Source organism: Nycticebus coucang, chromosome 12, assembly GCF_027406575.1.
Source record: "Nycticebus coucang isolate mNycCou1 chromosome 12, mNycCou1.pri, whole genome shotgun sequence".
Lineage (NCBI taxonomy): Eukaryota > Metazoa > Chordata > Mammalia > Primates > Lorisidae > Nycticebus > Nycticebus coucang.
This window is the reverse complement of record NC_069791.1, coordinates 53,924,116-53,946,104: the sequence shown is the minus strand read 5'-3', so window position 1 is coordinate 53,946,104 and position 21,989 is coordinate 53,924,116. Positions and strand designations below refer to the sequence as shown.

General features: G+C 41.5%; 1 protein-coding gene and 1 non-coding gene across 3 annotated transcripts in view; both read right to left on the bottom strand.

Moving 5' to 3' along the window:
- VWF (von Willebrand factor) overlaps positions 1 to 21,989 on the bottom strand; it is a 167,687-nt gene that overhangs the window by 53,882 nt on the left and 91,816 nt on the right. For both annotated transcript variants that reach the window (XM_053554967.1, XM_053554968.1), the window contains 6 exons: positions 21,198 to 21,314; positions 20,968 to 21,108; positions 20,530 to 20,673; positions 18,393 to 18,557; positions 17,419 to 17,462; positions 16,937 to 17,114 (listed from right to left, as the gene is read on the bottom strand). In XM_053554967.1, coding sequence (XP_053410942.1) covers positions 16,937 to 17,114; positions 17,419 to 17,462; positions 18,393 to 18,557; positions 20,530 to 20,673; positions 20,968 to 21,108; positions 21,198 to 21,314 — 789 coding nt within the window. The remainder of the gene's footprint in view (positions 1 to 16,936; positions 17,115 to 17,418; positions 17,463 to 18,392; positions 18,558 to 20,529; positions 20,674 to 20,967; positions 21,109 to 21,197; positions 21,315 to 21,989) is intronic.
- Positions 7,909 to 8,015, bottom strand: LOC128562890 (U6 spliceosomal RNA). Its single transcript, XR_008373589.1, has one exon. It is a non-coding gene; the product is annotated as a U6 spliceosomal RNA (small nuclear RNA).

The following is a 21,989-nucleotide window of genomic DNA, read 5'->3' as shown; positions in this document are numbered from 1 at the left end:
AGGCAACTGGGTCAAAGCCCTGCAGGACTATCAGTGACTGGGTGTCACAGAGGTACAAGATGGGGAAGGAGGCATCAACCTTCCCAGACTGATCTATTTGCTGGGTGGGTCTTCCTGATTCCACAGAGCACTGGAGGAAGCCATATCTGAGTAGTCACCAGACCCCTGAGATCCGGTTGCCAGAGACCTTTTAAACTCTCCCACCTGAGACAGGTGCTGACTGAGACAATTGATTTGGACCTTTTGAACTGAGCCAATCGCCCAAGGACTATTCAGGTGGTGCCCTCTGTGTGTGGTTGTAGGAAGGATTGATTTTCCTTTTCCAATTGTTGCCTGGGGGGGGGGGGTGACTTAATTGCTGGTATTTCTCCACAGCTGAGACTTCAACCCAGAGTAACTATTTCACTAGAGTCGAACAGAGACCAGCTGAAAACAAGACAGGACCACTTAGCCCCACCACACCAAACAAGTACCCAGTTTCTCAGGCCAGAGCATTGTACGGGTCCTTGACAAAGCTCCAGGGGAAAAATCAAACAGTGTAAAACAATCATGGGGTGGAATCAGTGGAAAAACTCTGGTAACATGAATAACCGGAATAGATCAATCCCCCTCCCCCCACCAAGGAAAGACATGGCAGATGTAACTGAAGATCCCATTCATAAACACCTGGCTGAGATGTCAAAAATCGAATTCAGAATCTGGATTGCAAACAAGATTAATGAAATGGAGGAAAATTTGGAATTAGAAATTCGAGCAGTAATTCAAAAGTCGGAATTAGAAATTCGAGGGGCAATTCAAAAGTTGTCTCAAGAATTTAACCAATTTAAAGACAAAACCACCAAAGATTTAGACACAATGAAGCAGCATTTGCAGCCCTCAAAAATCTGAAAAATACATTAGAATTCCTCAGTAACAGAGTGGAACAAGAAGAAGAAAGGATTTCTGACATTCAAGACAAAGCCTTTGAACGCTCCCAAACTCTAAAAGAGGAAGAGAAATGGACAGCAAAAACAGATAGTTCTCTCAGAGAGTTCTGGGATAATTCGAAGAAGGCTAATATCTGCTTCATTGGAATCACTGAAAGTGATGAAGTGGCCTCACAAGGCACAGAGGCCCTTCTCCATGAAATTATGAAAGAGAATTTTCCAGACATGCCAAGAGATTCTGAATTCAGATAGCAGACAGTTTCAGAACCCCAGCACAACTCAATCCCAATACATCCCCCAGGCATATCATAATGAACTTCACTAAAGTTAATATGAAGGAGAAAATTCTGAAAGCAGCCAGATGTAAGAAATCCATTACCTACAAAGGGAAGAATATTAGAATGACTGCAGATCTCTCTGCTGAAACTTTTCAAGCCAGAAGAGGGTGGTCATCGACTTTTAATCTCCTAAAGCAAAATAACTTTCAACCCCGGATCCTGTATCCAGCTAAATTGAGTTTCATTTATGATTGAGAAATTAAATACTTTAATGACATTCATATGTTGAAGAAATTTGCCATAACCAAACCAGCTCTTCAGGATATTCTCAGACCTATCCTCTATAATGACCAGCCCAATCCTCTACCACAAAAGTAAACTCACTCAGAAACTTTTGATCAAACTCCAACTTCCACAGTGGCCAAAGGATTAAAAATGTCCACTGGACTTAAGAAAAACTCAATACCCCAAATTTTACCAGACTTATCAATATTCTCCATTAATGTGAACGGCTTAAAATGTTCTCTAAAGAGACACAGGTTAGCTAACTGGATACAAAAACTCAGGCCAGATATTTGCTGCATACAAGAGTCACATCTTACCTTAAAAGACAAATACAGACTCAGGGTGAAAGGATGGTGATCCACATTTCAGGCAAATGGTAATCAGAAAAAAGCAGGTTTTGCAATTCTATTTGAAGTTACAATAGGCTTTAAACCAACAAAAGTAAAGAAGGATAAGAATGGTCACTTCATATTTGTTAAGGGTAATACTCAATATGATGAGATTTCAATTATTAATATCTATGAACCCAACCAGAATGCACCTCAATTTATAAGAGAAACTCTAACAGACATGAGCAACTTGATTTCCTCCAGCTCCATAATAGCTGGAGATTTCAACAATCATTTGGCAGTGTTGGATCAATCCTCCAAAAGGAAGCTGAGCAAAGAAATTTTAGATTTAAACCTAACCATACAACATTTGGATTTAGCAGACATCTACAGAGCATTTCATCAACAAAACTGAATACACATCCTTCTCATCAGCCCACAGAACATACTCCAAAATCGATCACATCTTAGATCACAAGTCTAACCTCAGTAAATTTGAAGGAATAGAAATTATTCCTTGCATTTTCTCGGACTACCATGGAATAAAAGTTGAACTCAGTACAACAGGAATCTGCATACTCATACAAAAACACGGAAGTTAAATAACCTTATGCTGAATGATAGCTGGGTCAGAGATGAGATTAAGAAGGAAATTGCCAAATTTTTGGAACAAAACGACAATGAGGACACGAATTATCAGAACCTCTGTGATACCGCAAAGGCAGTCCTAAGAGGGAAATTTATAGCACTGCAAGCCTTCCTCAAGAGAACGGAAAGAGAGGAAGTTAACAACTTAATGGGACATCTCAAGCAACTGGAAAAGGAAGAACATTCCAACCCCAAACCCAGTAGAAGAAAAGAAATAACTAAAATTAGAGCAGAATTAAATGAAATTGTAAACAAAAGAATTATACAATAGATCAATAAATCTAAAAGTTGTTTTTTTGAAAAGGTCAATAAAATAGATAAACCTTTAGCTAACCTAACTAGAAAAAAAAGAGTAAAATCTCTAATCTCATTAATCAGAAACGACAAAGACAAAATAACAACAGACTCCTCAGAAATTCAAAAAATCCTTAATGAATATTACAAGAAACTTTATTCTCAGAAATATGAAAATCTGAAGGAAATTGACCAATACTTGGAAGCACATCACCTTCCAAGACTTAGCCATAATCAAGTGGAAATGTTGAACAGGCCCATATCAAGTTCTGAAATAGCATCAACCATACAAAATCTCCCTAAAAAGAAAAGCCCGGGACCAGATGGCTTCACATCAGAATTCTACCAAACCTTTAAAGAGGAATTAGTACCTATATTACTCAACCTGTTCCAAAAGATAGAAAAAGAAGGAAGACTACCCAACACGTTCTATGAAGCAAACATCACCCTGATCCCCAAACCAGGAAGAGACCCAACAAGAAAAGAAAATTATAGACCAATATCACTAATGAATATAGATGCAAAAATATCCAACAAGATCCTAACAAACTGAATCCAGCAACACATCAAACAAATTATACATCATGGCCAACTCGGTTTTATCCCAGGGTCTCAAGGCTGGTTCAATATACGTAAATCTATAAGTATACTTCAGCACATAGACAAATTAAAAAATAAAGACCATAAGATTCTCTCAATTGATGCAGAAAAAGCTTTGGATACTATCCAGCATCCCTTCATGATCAGAACACTTAAGAAAATTGGTATAGAAGGGACATTTCTTAAACTGATAGAGGTCGCCTACAGCAAACCACAGCCAATATCGTATCGAATGGAGTTAAATTGAAATCATTTACACTCAGATCAGGAACCAGACAAGGCTACCCATTGTCTCCACTGCTCTTTAACATTGTAATGGAAGTTTTAGCCACAGCAATTAGGGAAGAAAAGGCCATCAAGGGTATCCATATAGGGTCAGAAGAGATCAAACTTTCGCTCTTTGCAGATGATATGATTGTATATCTGGAAAACACCAGGGATCCTACTAAAAAACTCTTAGAAGTGATCAAGGAATATAGCAGCGTCTCAGGTTACAAAACCAACATTCATAAATCGGTAGCCTTTATATATACCAACAATAGTCAAGCTGAAAAAACAGCTAAGGACTCTATTCCTTTCACAGTAGTGCCAAAGAAGATGAAATATTTGGGAGTTTATCTAACAAAGGACGTGAAAGATCTCTATAAAGAGAACTATGAAACTCTAAGAAAAGAAATAGCTGAAAATGTTAACAAATGGAAAAACATACCATGCTCATGGCTGGGAAGAATCAACATTGCTAAAATGTCTGTACTACCCAAAGCAATATACAATTTTAATGCAGTCCCTATTAAAGCTCCACTGTCATACTTTAAAGATCTTGAAAAAATAATACTTTGTTTTATATGGAATCAGAAAAAACCGCGAATAGCCAAGACATTATTCAGAAATAAAACAAAGCAGGAGGAATCACAACCAGACCTCAGACTATACGATAAATCGATAGTGATCAAAACAGCATGGTACGGGCACAAAAACAGAGAAGTAGATGTCTGGAACAGAATAGAGAACCAAGAGATGAATCCAGCTACTTACCATTATTTGATCTTTGACAAGCCAATTAAAAACATTCTGTGGGGAAAAGATTCCCTATTTAACAAATGGTGCTGTGTGAACGGGCTGGCAACCTGTAGAAGATTGAAACTGGACCCACACCTTTCACTATTAACTAAGATAGACTCTCACTGGATTAAAGATTTAAACTTAAGACATGAAACTATAAAAATACTAGAAGAGAGTGCAGGGAAAACCCTTGAAGAAATCGGTCTGAGTGAGTATTTTATGAGGAGGACCCCCCCGGGCAATTGAAGCAGCTTCAAAAATACACTACTGGGACCTGATCAAACTAAAAAGCTTCTGCACAGCCAAGAACACAGTTAAGTAAAGCAAGCAAACAGCCATCAGAATGAGAGAAGATATTTGCAGGTTATGTCTCTGACAAAGGTTTAATAACCAGAATCCACAGAGAACTCAAACGTATAAGCAAGAAAAGAACAAGTGATCCCACTTGCAGGCTGGGCAAGGGACTTGAAGAGAAACTTCTCTGAAGAAGACAGGTGCGTGGCCTACAGACATATGAAAAAATGCTCATCATCTTTAATCATCAGAGAAGTGCAAATCAAAACTACTTTGAGATATCATCTAACTCCAGTAAGATTAGCACATATGACAAAATCCCAAGACCAGAGATGTTGGCATGGATGTGGAGAAAAGGGAACACTTCTACACTGCTGGTTGAAATGCAAATTAATACATTCCTTTTGGAAAGATGTTTGGAGAACACTTAGAGATCTAAAAATAGATCTGCCATTCAATCCTATAATTCCTCTACTAGGCATATACCCAGAAGACCAAAAATCACATCATAACAAAGATATTTGTACCAGAATGTTTATTGCAGCCCAATTCACAATTGCTAAGTCATGGAAAAAGCCCAAGTGCCCATCGACCCACGAATGGAATAGCAAATTGTGGTACATGTATACCATGGAATACTATGCAGCCTTAAAGAAAGATGGAGACTTTACCTCTTTCATGTTTACATGGATGGAGCTGGAACATATTCTTCTTAGTAAAGTCGCTCAAGAGCGGAAGAAAAAGTATCCAATGTACTCAGCCCTACTATGAAACTAATTTATGGCTTTCACATGAAAGCTATAACCCAGTTATAACCTAAGAATAGGGGGAACGGGGAAAGGGAGGGGAGGGAGGAGGGAGGTGGGAAGAGGGAGAGCGATTGGTGGGATTACACGTGCAGTGCATCTTACAAGGGTATATGTGAAACTTAGTAAATGTAGAATGTAAATGTCTCAACACGATAACTAAGAAAATGCTAGGAAGGCTTTGTTAACCAGTGTGATGAAAATGTGTCAAACAGTGTATAAAACCAGTGTATGGTGCCCCATGATTGCATTAATGTACACAGCTATGATTTAATAATAAAAAAATAAAAATAACTATCACTATAAAAATCTGCCAATGAATGCACACTATTTAAAAAATGCAATTTGGCTCAGTGCCCGTACCTCAGTGGTTAGGGCACCGGCCATATACACCGAGGCTGGCAGGTTCAAACCCAGCTGGGCCTGCCCAACAAACAAACAACAACAACAATGAAAAAAATAGCCAGGCGTGTGGCAGGCACCTGTAGTCCCAGCTACTTGAGAGGCTTAAGCCCAAGAGTTTAAGGTTGCTGTGAGCTGTGACTCCCACGGCATTCTACCAAGGATGACATAGTGAGACTCTGTCTCAATAAATAAAGAAAGAAAGAAAGAAAAATAAAAAATGCAATTTGTGACTCAATAACAAAGTAGGGAAGAGGGAGAAAAAGAGGAGAGTTTTTGGATGCAATGGAAGTTATTACTGGCTTAAAATACACAATGATAACTTTAGGATGTTTTGGGTAAGCTTCGTGGTGACAGCAAAGAAAATTCCTATAAAAGATAGACAAAAGAAAATGAGAAAGGAATGAAAGCATGTCATTACCAAAAAGTAAGTCAATGAAACACAAAGGACAGCAAGAGAAGAAAAGGGGGCAAAATAGACACAAAATATTTAACAAAATAATTAACGAAGTCCTCCCTCTCAGTAATTACTTAAAGTGTAAATAGAATAAACTCTCCAGTCAAAAGATACTGAATGGCTGAATCGATTTTAAAAAATAAAATAAAACGAAATCCACCTATATGGTGTCTATAGGAGACTCTATTTTTTTTAATTTCAGATTATTATGAGAATGCAATTAGGTTACAATGTTTGCATTTGTTAGGTAAAGTCCCTGTTGTAGGTGTGTCCTGCACCCAGGAGCTGTGCCTTATACACTTAGGTTGTGCCCATTAAACTGACAGTAATGAAAAACACAACTACATTGAAGGGTGGGAGGAACTAACTAAATAACTTTGGGAAACAAAATTTTACTCTAAGACAAAAGACAAAAAGAATCATACCCAAATACTCTGGTTATTAGATTTGTTTTTCATAAAGGTACAGGTTAGCAATTCTGAAACTACTTTATGTTTATTCTGGGATTAAGCAAATACATAAATAGCATATTGTGGATGAGAGCCAAGCTTTTTACTGTCTGAGAAAGGAAGGACTGTGGATATGTTAAAAGGGCACAAGAACCAAATCGAAGGGACTATCAGTGACCAAATCTGGGGTCCCTTTTAACAAAAAAAAAAATTAATGCTATAATTGATTATGCCACATAGATTGAAATAAGAATCTGTAAGTTCGTGTTGATATACACAACTAAGTAAACTAACAAATGAAAAGAGGGAAAAGCTCTTCCTTTGAACAGAATTCCAACTAATAAATTTGGAGGGGATAATGGAAATTGAAAATTCTTATTTGGCAAACACCACAGTATAAATTGTTTCAGCCAAGAATCATCAATGAAGGATAAACTTAGTGGATGAAAGTATGTTTCCATAGTTTTGCAGTGTCTCTGCACATGATAGTTATTAAATGCAAAGAAGAAAATTGTAACTTTATAGTGGAAAAACCTGGTGAGCACCACATAAACCAAGTGATCAAACTTAATGCGGGGCAAATTGGGATCACGTGATTCTTGCTGCAGGCAACGTGTGTCTTCTGCAGTATTCTTGACAAAAGCTATGATTTGAATTTAACCCAAGTTAAAGGACATTCTACAAAATTACTGGCTGGTAGTCCTCAAAATTGTCCAAGTCATAAAAAATCAAAAAAAAAAAGACTAAGCTATTTTTCTGGATTTCAGGAGATTAAAAAGACATAACAACTAAATGTGCTTCTGGATTGAATCCTACACCGAAAGAAAGGACATTAGTACAACAACTGGCAAAATCTGAATAAGATAACAGTGCTTTATAGATTTGAATTTCTGATTTTGATCCTTATACTGTGGTTATATAGCAACCTGGGTGAAGGTTATACAGCATTTCCTTGTACTATTTATGCAATTTTTAAGTCTGAAATTATTCAAGATAAAAACTTTCAACATATTTTTAATTTTAAATATTTTTTCCAAAAAAAGAATCCAAAATCTAGTGTTTTTGTTTTTGTTTTTTTTTTAATATGGAACGCTTCACAAATTTGCTTGTCATCCTTGCACGGGGGCCAGGCTAATCTTCTCTGTATCATTCCAATTTTAGTATATGTGCTGCTGAAGCGAGCACCAAAATCGAGTTTTATCACTAATGAAGGCCTAATTTTAAGGGTACAAAAAGACTCAAGAGGGATTTTAATGAATTGGCTTTAAAAAGAGATTTATTTACAAAGAATAACTACTGTGTTGTGAACTACACATCCTCACTTGGTCCCAGAGGGATGTGTGGGAGGCCCAAGTCCACAGAGAGAGACTTTCAGAAGGCCACTCAAAAGATGGATTTGTGCCCCATGCAGTCATTCAGGCACTGAACCAGGGCCTCACACGTGTCCTAAGAATCTATAAGAGACAAGATGTGGCTATTGGCCAGGAGGGCCAAGCAACAGGAGAGAGACTTGCTGCTCTTTGGGAAAATAGGTACACTTCCCTCCAATGGTAGGAACAAAGATGCATTAATCATAGAGACCACACATAGGACCTAAGAAGGAATGATGGCCTGGCATTGTTTTAAAAGTTCTCTGTCTAAGAGAACTTCTGCTGTAGGGTAAAGAGGACCCCAAAGAAGAGAGAGTCTATGAGGGATTGAACGCAAAAGGACCAGCAGCTTAGTAGGAGCAGCAGCAGCCAGGCACAGGATATATAGGCTACTGCCCACACCATAGGATGGAGTACTGGAGGAGGACAGCAGGAGAGCCTCTTAAGAAATACCAGGATGGTGAGAGGCGGAGCAAGATGGCAGCCGAGTAACAGCTTCCTTGCATCTGGGCACCGTGAGTCTGGGGAGATAGGACTCCAGGCATCTCTGGCTGTTGGGATCTGCCTATCATCACCCCTGAGAGGATACAGGGAGTCAGCGAGAGACTTCTGGACCCCAAGAGGAGGACTAAAACAGTGGAAAACCGGCAAGTGGTCGCGTGTGTTCAATCCGTCTAAACGCACCCGCAACTGTAAGTTCAGTAGCAGTGAGACTGCAAACCAGAAAGGCCTTACCTGTGAACTGTTTTGGTGTCTTTGGACTTGGCACTCAGCTCAACTGCCTTGGGGAGAGCCTGAGCGGGAGTGCGGAGAACTTTGGCCTTTGTCTAGGTCCCCAGTCTGAGCCGCTGAGCCAGACGGAGCTCATAGTGTTTGGCTCTGGGTCACAGGCAGACATTGTGAGTGATCTGCCCCGGCAAGCTCCGCCCTCAGGGTCGCAGAGCTGGAATTGGGTGGGAGCTGGTAACCCAGCGACCAAGTAGCCTAAGGGCGGGGTCTGAGCCGCCTTGCAGCCCTAACCCTCGGGGGCAGAGGGAGACCAGTTTTGGCACACAGGGTAAGTGGATAGCCACTTCAGCAGTGATTCCAGCGACAAGCACTTCCCTGGGAAAGCTTCTGCTCAGCAAGTGAACAAGTTCAAAGTGCCTTTTAAGTGGGCTGAAGAGAGATTTAGGGTGTCTACCTGCTGGGGTTTGAGAAACTAGCAGCCTCCAGTCGTATCAGAACTGTGATTAACTCTCATACCCCAGAAGACCACGTGTTGCCCAGACAATATTCAATAACATATACATACTGCTTTGTTTTTGGTTGTGTTCTTTTTTTTTTTTTTTTTGGTTTGGTTGTGTTTTTTGTTTATTTTGATGTTGTTGATTGTTGTTTTGTTTTTTAAGTTCAACCTTTTCCATACAGATCCTTTTTCTTTCTCAATTTTTCTAGTTTAATTATAATTTCCCATTGCTGCCTATTTCAATAATTAGAACTTCATTTTTGTTAGTGTTTCTACCGCTATTATTTGGTTTTTCAAGCCAATTTTATCCCGTAAAGTTTTCCATTTGCTTGTTTTGGTTTGATTTATAGCATTTTTGTCTTTCCTCTCTACTTGGTGGAGGTGGGGTACTGTGTCTGATCAGGTTAGCAAAGAGCTGCTGACCTCAAGGGAACCACCCAACTGGGCACCCCCAGAAGGTGTTTTTTTTTTTAAGGTTGTATCAAAGTACCCTACTGTACACCTATATTGCTCTGTCTCCCTCTTTCTGTGCCTCTCTTCTTTTTGTCAATATTCCTTTTACCCACCCCCTCTCCTTTCTCTATTTTTCTTTATTTTTCTTATCACTCGGTCCTCCTTTCTTTCATCCCTTTTTTGCTCTTCAACCTTCTCACCCTTCTGGTCCTGTAACCCTTAGTCCACAGGCACAAGAACTTAAAGAGAAAGAGGAAGTGAAAGGAAAATTAGGGCAAGGAAACAGATAAAAGAAATCACTCATGAGGAAGAATCAGCAGAAAACTCCAGGCAACATGAAGAACCAGTCCAGAACAACCCCACCAAGGGACCATGAGGTAGCTACTGCAGAGGATTCCACCTATACAGAAATGTTAGGAATCACAGAAAGGGAATTTAGAATACACATGTTGAAAACAATGAAAGAAATGATGGAAACAATGAAGGAAACTGCTAATAAAGTGGAAAATAACCAAAAGGAAATTCAAAAACAGAATCAAATAAGAGATGAACGGTATGAAGAATATAAAAAGGATATAGCAGGGCGGCGCCTGTGGCTCAGTCGGTAGGGCGCTGGCCCCATATACCAAGGGTGGCGGGTTCGAGCCCGGCCCCGGCCAAACTGCAACCAAAAAATAGCCGTGCGTTGTGGCGGGTGCCTGTAGTCCCAGCTACTCGGGAGGCTGAGGCAAGAGAATCGCCTAAGCCCAGGAGTTGGAGGTTGCTGTGAGCTGTGTGAGGCCACGGCACTCTACCGAGGGCCGTAAAGTGAGACTCTGTCTCTACAAAAAAAAAAACAGGATATAGCAGAGCTGAAGGAAATGAAACAGTCAATCAGGGAACCTAAAGATGCAATGGAAAGTATCAGCAACAGGTTAGACCATGCAGAAGAAAGAATTTCAGAGGTAGAAGACAAAGTTTTTGAGATAACTCAGATAGTAAAAGAGGCAGAAAAGAAGAGAGAGAAAGCAGAACGTTCACTGTCAGAATTATGGGACTCTATGAAGTGTTCCAACATACGAGTTATAGGAATTCCAGAAGGGGAAGAAGAATGCCCCAGAGGAATGGAAGCCATACTAGAGAATATTATAAAAGAAAATTTCCCAAATATCACCGAAGATTCTGACACACTGCTTTCAGAGGGATATCGGACCCCAGGTCGCCTCAACTCTAACCGAGCTTCTCCAAGACACATTGTGATGAACCTGTCCAAAGTCAAAACAAAAGAAAAGATTCTGCAAGCTGCCAGGAGTAAGCGCCAGTTGACCTACAGGGGCAAATCAATCAGAGTGACCACAGACTTCTCTAATGAAACTTTCCAAGCAAGAAGACAATGGTCATCTACCTTTAATCTACTTAAACAGAACAATTTCCAGCCCAGAATTCTGTACCCTGCTAAGCTAAGTCAAAATTGACGGAGAAATCAAATCATTTACGGATATACAAACATTGAGGAAATTCGCCGCAACAAGACCAGCTCTACAGGAAATACTTCAACCTGTTCTGCACACTGACCACCACAATGGATCAGCAGCAAAGTAAGAACTCAGAAATTAAAGGACAGAACCTAATCTCCACACTGATGCAAAAGATAAAACTAAGCAATGGACTCTCACAAAATAAGACGAATAGAATACTACCACACTGATCAATTATCTCAATAAATGTTAATGGCTTGAATTCCCCACTGAAGAGACATAGATTGGTTGACTGGATTAAAAAATACAAGCCATCCATTTGCTGTCTGCAAGACACACCTGGCTTCAAAAGACAAATTAAAGCTCCGAGTCAAGGGTTGGAAGACAATTTTTCAGGCAAATGGAATTCAGAAGAAAAGAGGAGTTGCAATCTTATTTTCAGATACATGTGGATTTAAAGCAACTAAAGTCAAAAAAGACAAAGATGGTCACTTTATATTGGTCAAGGGAAAACTACAACAAGAAGACATTTCAATTCTAAATATCTATGCACCCAATTTAAATGCTCCCAGATTCTTGAAACAGACCTTACTCAGTCTGAGCAATATGATATCTGATAATACCATAATAACAGGGGACCTTAACACTCCTCTTACAGAGCTGGACAGATCCTCTAAACAGAAATTAAACAAGGATATAAGAGATTTAAATGAGACCCTAGAACAACTGTGCTTGATAGACGCATATAGAACACTCCATCCCAAAGATAAAGAATATACATTCTTCTCATCACCCCATGGAACATTCTCCAAAATTGATCATATCCTGGGACACAAAACAAATATCAACAGAATCAAAAGAATTGAAATTTTACCTTGTATCTTCTCAAACCATAAGGCACTAAAGGTGGAACTCAACTCTAACAAAAATGCTCGACCCCACCCAAAGGCATGGAAACTAAACAATCTTCTGTTGAATAACAGATGGGTGCAGGAAGAAATAAAACAGGAAATCATTAACTTCCTTGAGCATAACAACAATGAAGACACAAGCTACCAAAACCTGTGGGATACTGCAAAAGCAGTTTTGAGAGGAAGATTCATCGCTTTAGATGCCTACATTTGAAAAACAGAAAGACAGCACATCAACAATCTCACAAGAGATCTTATGGAATTGGAAAAAGAAGAACAATCTAAGCCTAAACTCAGTAAAAGAAAAGAAATATCCAAAATCAAATCAGAGATCAATGAAATTGAAAACAAAAGAATCATTCAGAAAATTAATGAAACAAGAAGTTGGTTTTTTGAAAAAATAAATAAAATAGATAAACCATTGGCCAGACTAACAAGGAATAGAAAAGTAAAATCTCTAGTAACCTCAATCAGAAATGATAAAGGGGAAATAACAACTGATCCCACAGAGATACAAGAGATCATCTCTGAATACTACCAGAAACTCTATGCCCAGAAATTTGACAATCTGAAAGAAATGGATCAATATTTGGAATCACACCCTCTCCCTAGACTCAGCCAGGAAGAAATAGAGCTCCTGAACAGACCAATTTCAAGCACTGAGATCAAAGAAACAATAAAAAAGCTTCCAACCAAAAAATGCCCAGGTCCAGATGGCTTCACTCCAGAATTCTATCAAACCTTCAAGGAAGAGCTGATTCCTGTACTGCAGAAATTATTCCAAAAAATTGAGGAAGAAGGAATCTTCCCCAACACATTCTATGAAGCAAACATCACCCTGATACCAAAACCAGGAAAAGACCCAAACAAAAAGGAGAATTTCAGACCAATCTCACTCATGAACATAGACGCAAAAATTCTCAACAAAATCCTAGCCAATAGATTACAGCTTATCATCAAAAAAGTCATTCATCATGATCAAGTAGGCTTCATCCCAGGGATGCAAGGCTGGTTTAACATACGCAAGTCCATAAACGTTATCCACCATATTAACAGAGGCAAAAATAAAGATCACATGATCCTCTCAATAGATGCAGAAAAAGCATTTGATAAAATCCAGCATCCTTTTCTAATTAGAACACTGAAGAGTATAGGCATAGGTGGCACATTTCTAAAACTGATTGAAGCTATCTATGACAAACCCACAGCCAATATTTTACTGAATGGAGTAAAACTGAAAGCTTTTCCTCTTAGAACTGGAACCAGACAAGGTTGTCCTCTGTCACCTTTACTATTCAACGTAGTGCTGGAAGTTCTAGCCAATACAATTAGGCAAGACAAGGAAATAAAGGGAATCCAAATGGGAGCAGAGGAGGTCAAACTCTCCCTCTTTGCTGACGACATGATCTTATACTTAGAGAACCCCAAAGACTCAACCACAAGACTCCTAGAAGTCATCAAAAAGTACAGTAATGTTTCAGGATATAAAATCAATGTCCACAACTCAGTAGCCTTTGTGTACACCAATAACAGTCAAGATGAGAAGCTAATTAAGGACACAACTCCCTTCACCATAGTTTCAAAGAAAATTAAATACCTAGGAGTATACCTAACGAAGGAGGTGAAGGACCTCTATAAAGAAAACTATGAAATCCTCAGAAAGGAAATAGCAGAGGATATTAACAAATGGAAGAACATACCATGCTCATGGATGGGAAGAATCAACATTGTTAAAATGTCTATACTTCCCAAAGCAATCTACCTATTCAATGCCATTCCTATCAAAATACCAACATCGTACTTTCAAGATTTGGAAAAAATGATTCTGCATTTTGTATGGAACTGGAAAAAAAACCCGTATAGCTAAGGCAGTTCTCTGTAACAAAAATAAAGCTGGGGGCATCAGCATACCAGATTTTAGTCGGTACTACAAAGCCATAGAGCTCAAGACAGCATGGTACTGGCACAAAAAACAGAGACATAGACACTTGGAATCGAATTGAAAACCAAGAAATGAAACTAACATTTTACAACCACCTAATCTTTGATAAACCAAACAAGAACATACCTTGGGGGAAAGACTCCCAATAAATGGTGTTGGGAGAACTGGATGTCTACATGTAAAAGACTGAAACTGTACCCACACCTTTCCCCACTCACAAAAATTGATTCAAGATGGATAAAGGACTTAAATTTAAGGTATGAAACAATAAAAATCCTCCAAGAAAGCATAGGAAAAACACTGGAAGATACTGGCCTGGGGAAAGACTTCACGAAGAAGACTGCCATGGCAATTGCAACAACAACAAAAATAAACAAATGGGACTTCATTAAACTGAAAAGCTTCTGTACAGCTAAGGAGACAATAACCAAAGCAAAGAGACAACCTACACAATGGGAAAGGATATTTGCATATTTTCAATCAGACAAAAGCTTGATAACTAGGATCTATAGAGAACTCAAATTAATCCACATGAAAAAAGCCAACAATCCCTTATATCAATGGGCAAGAGACATGAATAGAACTTTCTCTAAAGACGACAGATGAAAGGCTAACAAACACATGAAAAAATGTTCATCATCTCTACATATTAGAGAAATGCAAATCAAAACAACCCTGAGATATCATCTAACTCCAGTGAGAATGGCCCACATCACAAAATCTCAAAACTGCAGATGCTGGCGTGGATGTGGAATGAAGGGAACACTTTTACACTGCTGGTGGGACTGCAAACTAGTACAACCTTTCTGGAAGGAAGTATGGAGAAACCTCAAAGCACTCAAGCTGGACTCCCATTTGATCCTGCAATCCCATTACTGGGCATCTACCCAGAAGGAAAAAAATCCTTTTATCATAAGGACACTTGTACTAGACTGTTTATTGCAGTTCAATTTACAATCGCCAAAATGTGGAAACAGCCTAAATGCCCACCAACCCAGGAATGGATTAACAAGCTGTGGTATATGTATACCATGGAATACTATTCAGCCTTTAAAAAAATGGAGATTTTACATCCTTCGTATTAACCTGGATGGACGTGGAAGACATTATTCTTAGTAAAGCATCACAAGAATGGAGAAGCATGAATCCTATGTACTCAATTTTGATATGAGGACAATTAATGACAATTATGGTTATGGGGGGGGACAGAAAGAGGGAAGGAGGGAGGTGGGTGGGGCCTTGGTGTGTGTTACACTTTATGGGGGCAAGACATGATTGCAAGAGGGACTTTACCTAACAATTGCAATCAGTGTAACCTGGCTTATTGTACCCTCAATGAATCCCCCAACAATAAAATAAAATAAAATAGGTTAATAAAAAAAAAAAGAAATACCAGGATGGGTGGCACCTGTGGCTCAAAGGGGTAGGGCGCCAACCCCATATACTGGAGGTGACAAGTTCAAACCCAGCCCCAGCCAAAAAAAAAAAAGAAAGAAATACCTGGATGGAGCTGGAACATAGTCCACTTAGTAAAGTATCTCAAGAACGGAAAAAAAAGTATCCAATGTACTCAATACTACTATGAAATCAATATACAACCACCTACACACTCATACGAATGGCAAAATATAACTATAGTCCAGAAAGTAGAAGGGAAGAGGAGAGAGAGAGGAGGGGAGGGGAGATGGGGGTATTTGGGAGGACCTCGCCTAATGTACATGATGCAATGGTACATTTCAAAACTACTAAGAAATGAGTATAATTGTGATGGATGTGTTACTTAATTCAATGGAAAAAAAAAGAAAAAGAAAAAGAAATCCTTGAGAGCTCCAGGGAGAGAGAGAGAGACTGCCAAAACACCTGCCAGGCCAGAGGGTGCAGAGCCCTTGCACAGCCACATGGCCCACGTGGAACCTTCTGGTCCACTATTCAATTCCCCCCTCTGCATGCTCCAAGCCAGGAGAGGGGCTGACCTCACTCCCTCTCCCAGAGACAGGATGCCCAGACTGGGACTGGGGAAGTATTTTAACTCTGATCAAGTTCAAAGTTTTGATTAGTACACAGGAGAGGGCATCCATTACCAACCGAGGCTTAGTTATACAATTTAAAGTGACCATTCAATGCTTTGGGAATAAAGAGAAATAACATGAGGTCTGATAGAATTTTCATATAGGAAGAGTGAGATATAAAACCAGTTTTGATTGCATCCCATACACTATGTCTGTCCAACGTATGGTTCCAACCCACTACTAAGTGTCAAGACAGACACCAACACACGTGGTTATGTGTCATGTGTCCTAAAATGAGGCAGAGGCCTACCCCATCCCCGCAGAGGAACATCTCCATGTGTTTACATGAGATGGACTCAAACACGTCCTCCTTTTAAACCAGGCCACTCACTGCTGGATTTCACTGTTATAGCCCAAATACATAGATCCCGAAAGGCTGACTTGCCAATGGCTAAGCTGAGCACTGACTTCAGGAAAGCAATTCTTCCTTCTGGTAATGCACAATCTAGGAAAGTGCCTTCCAAAGACAGAGGAAGAGAGCAGTGATCCCTAAGACTGGATGAAAATGTGTCCAGGAAACACATGAGGGAGGGCACATGTGTGCAGGCAGCCCTGCGCACGTGGTGAGGAGGGAAAGGTGCTCCAGGCTGCCTGGCTTCTGCTCTGGCTCTACACAGCCAAGCTAATGTGCTACCCTTTGACGACACTGTCCAGCCTACTGAAGCAAAGGACTCACAGGGGCAGGTCCAGCGGCAACCACATGTCTCTTCCACTCGAACAGGAGACTGGCTGTTGGGACATGAAGGCCTCGGCCCTCGGTCACAGTTGACCCGATGACTCTTCAGCAAGGTCTGGCCATCCGGCAGGCAAGTCACTGTGTGGCACTGATCCGGCAGGGTCCAGACGTCCCCAGGCTACAGAAGGAAACACCAGATTTGGTCAGGGAGTAGGATGCGGTACTCCAACTCCGAGCCCATCTACTGGGCATTGACCACTGGAACTGGACGCTGGCCTGGGTAGCAAGGAGACCTAGTACAAGAGTCCTCTGGTACAGGAGACAGGAAGCAGAACACAGGGGTATAGGTGGGTCCGCAAAAACAGGATAACGGTAAGAGGCAGAAAGGGACTAAGACCAAAGGAGGAAAAATTACCAGTGGGAAAAGGGCCCCAAACCTACATTTCCCATCTTCTTTACAAAGTCAACAGAAAGGAACTTACCCTCTTTTCATTCCCATCCTCATCGATGCAAATTCTTACAAACCCTGAAACAGACACAAGTAAGACCTCAGTTCCCACCTACGTTATCATCTAGAAATACTAAATCGTTCACAATGTCTGCTTAGACGACCTGGGCTAGCCTTCGAAAACAACTCAAGTATGAGAAGAATCTGAATGAGCTTCACAGTGGGGACACCAGGTGAAGAGGTGGTCATCCAGGGATCCTTCAGACACACTTCGTGGTTATCAATAATTGTGATAACATGGCACCAACTGCAGCTCCGAAGCCTTCTCCCGCACCCAGTCACAATCACCTTTCATGTGCAGATCACCAGCAGGGATGAGGAGGGTGGGAAGAGGAAGCAAGACCCTGAAAGCTTAAAGATTCCTGCCAGGAGAGTTTTCATCTTGCAGGAAAGGGCAATAACTCTGTAGCAGGTGTGGACTTACAACTAATAGCATTAAGAAAATACATAAAACCAGCCAAAAATTCATATTTTTTTAAGTTTCTAACCCCAAATCAACTTAAACTGTGGTACTTTGATAATAGATTCTATGTTATCTTATTGCTAAAGGCCTTTATACCCACATGGACAGTGAGTATAGGGCCGGGGTAAGAAGAACATGATTTGCAGGATGCTGGGGTTCCTGTCTTATATCTTTGCTATTTTTGTCCAAGATCCCTCTGCACAAATAAGCATAGCCTTTTTCTGCTAAAGCTCAGGTGGACAATTAGAGCAGAAAGAGGACCAGACATAGAAGACTTTCTGCTGGCCCTTGGACATTTGCAGTATACACCTTCCCACAGAAGAAACTTAAAGGTCTTGGTCTGTAACATAATCTTCATTCGAGCCCAAATTTTATGGATGAGCACCCTTGAGTCTCTAGAATGGTGCTTTAGTTTTTATAGAACCTTCTGGGTTTTATGGGTTTTCCCTTTTTTTGAGGGGGTAAGAAAGTATTACAAGATTCACCAGAGCACAGTTTGTGGAGGAAGGAATTGCCCAAGGTGACCATGGTGGGGAGGTCTTCTATTCGCTGGAGCTTCACCATGTTGGAGCTGGCCGCCAGGCCTGCCAAGGTCCTCAGCTGGGCTTCATCGTACCGGTCTCCAATTCCAATGGGGAACACTGTCACTCCTACAGTGAGCAAAAGAATGAGAAAGGGTCTGTGGGCAGGTGGGCTCAGCATGGACTGGCCTGACACCCTGTCCAACATCTGTAGAGAGTCTCGTGTTTCCTAGATGGGTAACACACACCAACCCTGTGGGGAAGATGTTTAGTTGGCAGGTATTAATGAGCACCCACTGTGTAGCAGGTGCTGCTCCAAGCAGTAGGGATATAGCAGTGAGCCAAGCTGATAAATTCCCTGTCCCCTGTCCTCAAGGAACTTCCTCTGGGAAGAGACAGACAACAAACACACAAAAAAGTAAATATATAGATTTTAGATGCAGAAAAACAAAATGGGGGCGGCGCTTGTGGCTCAAGGAGTAGGGCGCCAGTCCCATATGCCAGAGGAGGTGGTGGGTTCAAACCCAGCCCCGGCCAAAAAAAAAAAGAAAAACAAAATGGGATTAGGAGGAGAGGATGAGCAGAGACCTAAAGTAAGGATGGAAGAAGCCCAGGGACATCTGCAGGAAGAGGATCCCAGAGAGAGCAGAGAGACCGGGGTGTGCAAAGACCCTAAAGCAGAAGTCCAGTGCTCCTGGGTGGCTGGAGCCGAACAAGCAAGAGAAGGCACAGGGCGCAGACTGGCGAAGCCCCTGCAGCCATGGTAAGAAAGCCAGAGGAAGCTACCGAACAGATGGCTGCAGCTGCCATGCTGAGAATGAACTGCAGGCAACAGGGGTGGAAGCTGGGCTTCCAGTTGCAAAGTCAATAATCCAGAGAGATGGTGGGGCTTAGACAGGGTGACAGTGTGTAGGAGGTGTGCCGGGCTGCGAGTCTCAGTGTATTTTGTTGACAAACTGCATAGGGGTGAGAAAAAAAAAGAGTAATCAAGGATGCTAAGATTTTTGACACAAACAACTAGAAGGTTGAAATTGCCATTTTCTAAGAGGAGAAAGAGTGTAGGACAGTGGTTCTCAACCTTCCTAATGCCACAACCCTTTAATACAGTTCCTCATGTTGTGGTTTTCATTGCAACAAAAATAATTAAGCTGACTGTGTCAACCAAATACATATCCTTTACCTCTGAGTGTTCTTTTCCCTAAATAATAGGTTTCATCAACATGTCATATTCATTCATTCAACAAACCTTTATGGTCATTTATTTTATGCATCACACACGGATGATACAAAAATAAGCAAGATTTTCCCCTTGCTTTCAAAGAACTCCTAGTTTGTACAAGAAACAGATAGTTAACAAACAACACAGTATGATTTACACAATTCGAGTAGGTCAGCATGGTACAGAGAACAGAGTGAATAACTCAAGAAGAATATCAGGAATATGGTAGAGAAAAGACAACCCCTAGGCAGGGTTTGGAAGATGAACAGTTCTCCAGGTGGGCATGAGGGAACACAGTGTCCACTTACCAGACCTCCCTCAACTAGGAGGGAGGTCCTCCAGACTGTAACTTATAACACCTGTCCTGGCTTACATTCTGTTGCTATTCACAGCACAAGTTATTACGCAGCACTAAGGCTGGGCCACATCTGCATCTTTCCCCTTCCTAAAGCATCATCCTTTGACTCTCATCCCTCCAGTCCCACAGGCCCACTAGCCTGGTACTAGGAAAGGGCTCTGAATATAGAAAGGTCCAAATGGCTCTCGAGGCCCCATGATAAATCACTGTGGCCTCAGATACGGCATTTTGGTGAGAGACCAAGGATACTAACTTATAAAGGAACAGTATACAGGTGTGATCACCCCTGGACACAAGCAAAAAGAATGGAGAAATTAAAGGCTGCAATCTAAAGCACAGGAACAAGTATAGGATCAACATAATCTCCAAATAACATCATGATTGGACGATTTCCTGCCATTTAAGACCAAGCCACATGTGGGTATTGAGCATATTTATAACCAGGCAGAACATCTCAAAGTGACCCACACCCAGGTTCAATCCTCCTTCATTTTAGAAGAGTCTTAGGTACACTGGCCACTTACTGTTGGATCTGGCGGCATCAGCTGCTGCGTGCAGTGGATCCATGGAGACCCCCGTAACTAAGATGACCACTGCCTTAGAGGCCTCAGGCCTGGCACCATGCACTTCTGAAGTGATGTACCGCACCGCAAAGTCCAAAGCATGCCCTGAGAATGGAGAACACAGTGCACCAAGTTACTACCAACAGCAAGAAATGGTGCTTCTGAAGCCACCTGGGCTCCCCTCTCATGGAGGGGAGTTCAAAAGCTGAATGATGCAGAGACTCGAAGGAATACACAACGGAGATCTGGAAGAGACATGGAAGCACATCTAGCCCCTGATTTTACAGGAAAGAAAACTAGGACCAAGACCAAAGTGACTGTCCGAGGTCACTCAGCCACTTATGCTGAGAATTAGGACCAGACGGGGACTCTGTATCTGACCCGCAGCACCACCGTTACCGATTTGGCTGGGGCCTCCCTCGCGCTGCATGAGGTCCACGAGGCTCATGAGCTGGGCTTTCTCCTGGGCCACGTTCCACGGCACATCGGTGGTGGTGATGCCTCCATACTGGAGCACTGACACCTGAGTGAGATGAGGGCCTAATGGGAAGGAAAAAATAAGGATCCTTTTGAATCAGAGCCCCAGAAAGAGCCCCTTCCTCACCTGCTGCTCCAGGTACATCACTTACCTATATTGGCTTTCGAAATGAAGGCCTTAGCGAAACTCTTCATTTCATCAAAGTAGGAAGCTGGCAAGCCGGAGGAGCCATCCAGGAGAAGCACCACATCCAGGGGCTGGCTGCAGTCTGCAAAGAGGACCGGCAAGGTGAGCCACAAGTGCCGGCAGGGCGACCGGCCACCAGGCTCACAGCCTGACACCATATCCAACAGGCTTTGCAGGGCACACAGTCCACCCTGTCAGGGCCATGCAGGCCAGGAAAAAGGGAAGATTGAGCTGCTGGGCCCGTGAGGACCTCAGGTTTGGAGACATCGAGTATACTCCAGCTCCACCCAAAGGAAGCTTGAATGCCTACAAGTGAAGGCAGTAGGTGTCCACTCCCTCTGTAACAGAAGGCTGCCACTCTTCCAGAATGGAGCGGAAGAAGGAAACAGGGCAGCAGCATCTCCCTGGAAAATGAGCTGGTGTGTTGGCGGAACCTGCAGAGTAGGGGGAGGCACCTCTGAGTGTTCCAGCTACAATGCCTGGCACTCATGCTCAGGTGTGAGCACATTCTGAGACTTGACAAAATGATACTGTCACTGTTCTCCTCAGCAGAAATATTACAAAAATTTATATAAACCTCAGGCTCTGATTAAAAACAAGAATCAAGATGCAAAAGCACTAATGACAACTCTGAGGATCAAGAGTCACTAAAAGAAAGCACGTCATTCTAGGAGGGTCCCAAACACCAAGTAAAGATGTTCAAGAACCAGGAATTCGTTAGACACCAGTATCAGATAAAAACACAATAATACTATGT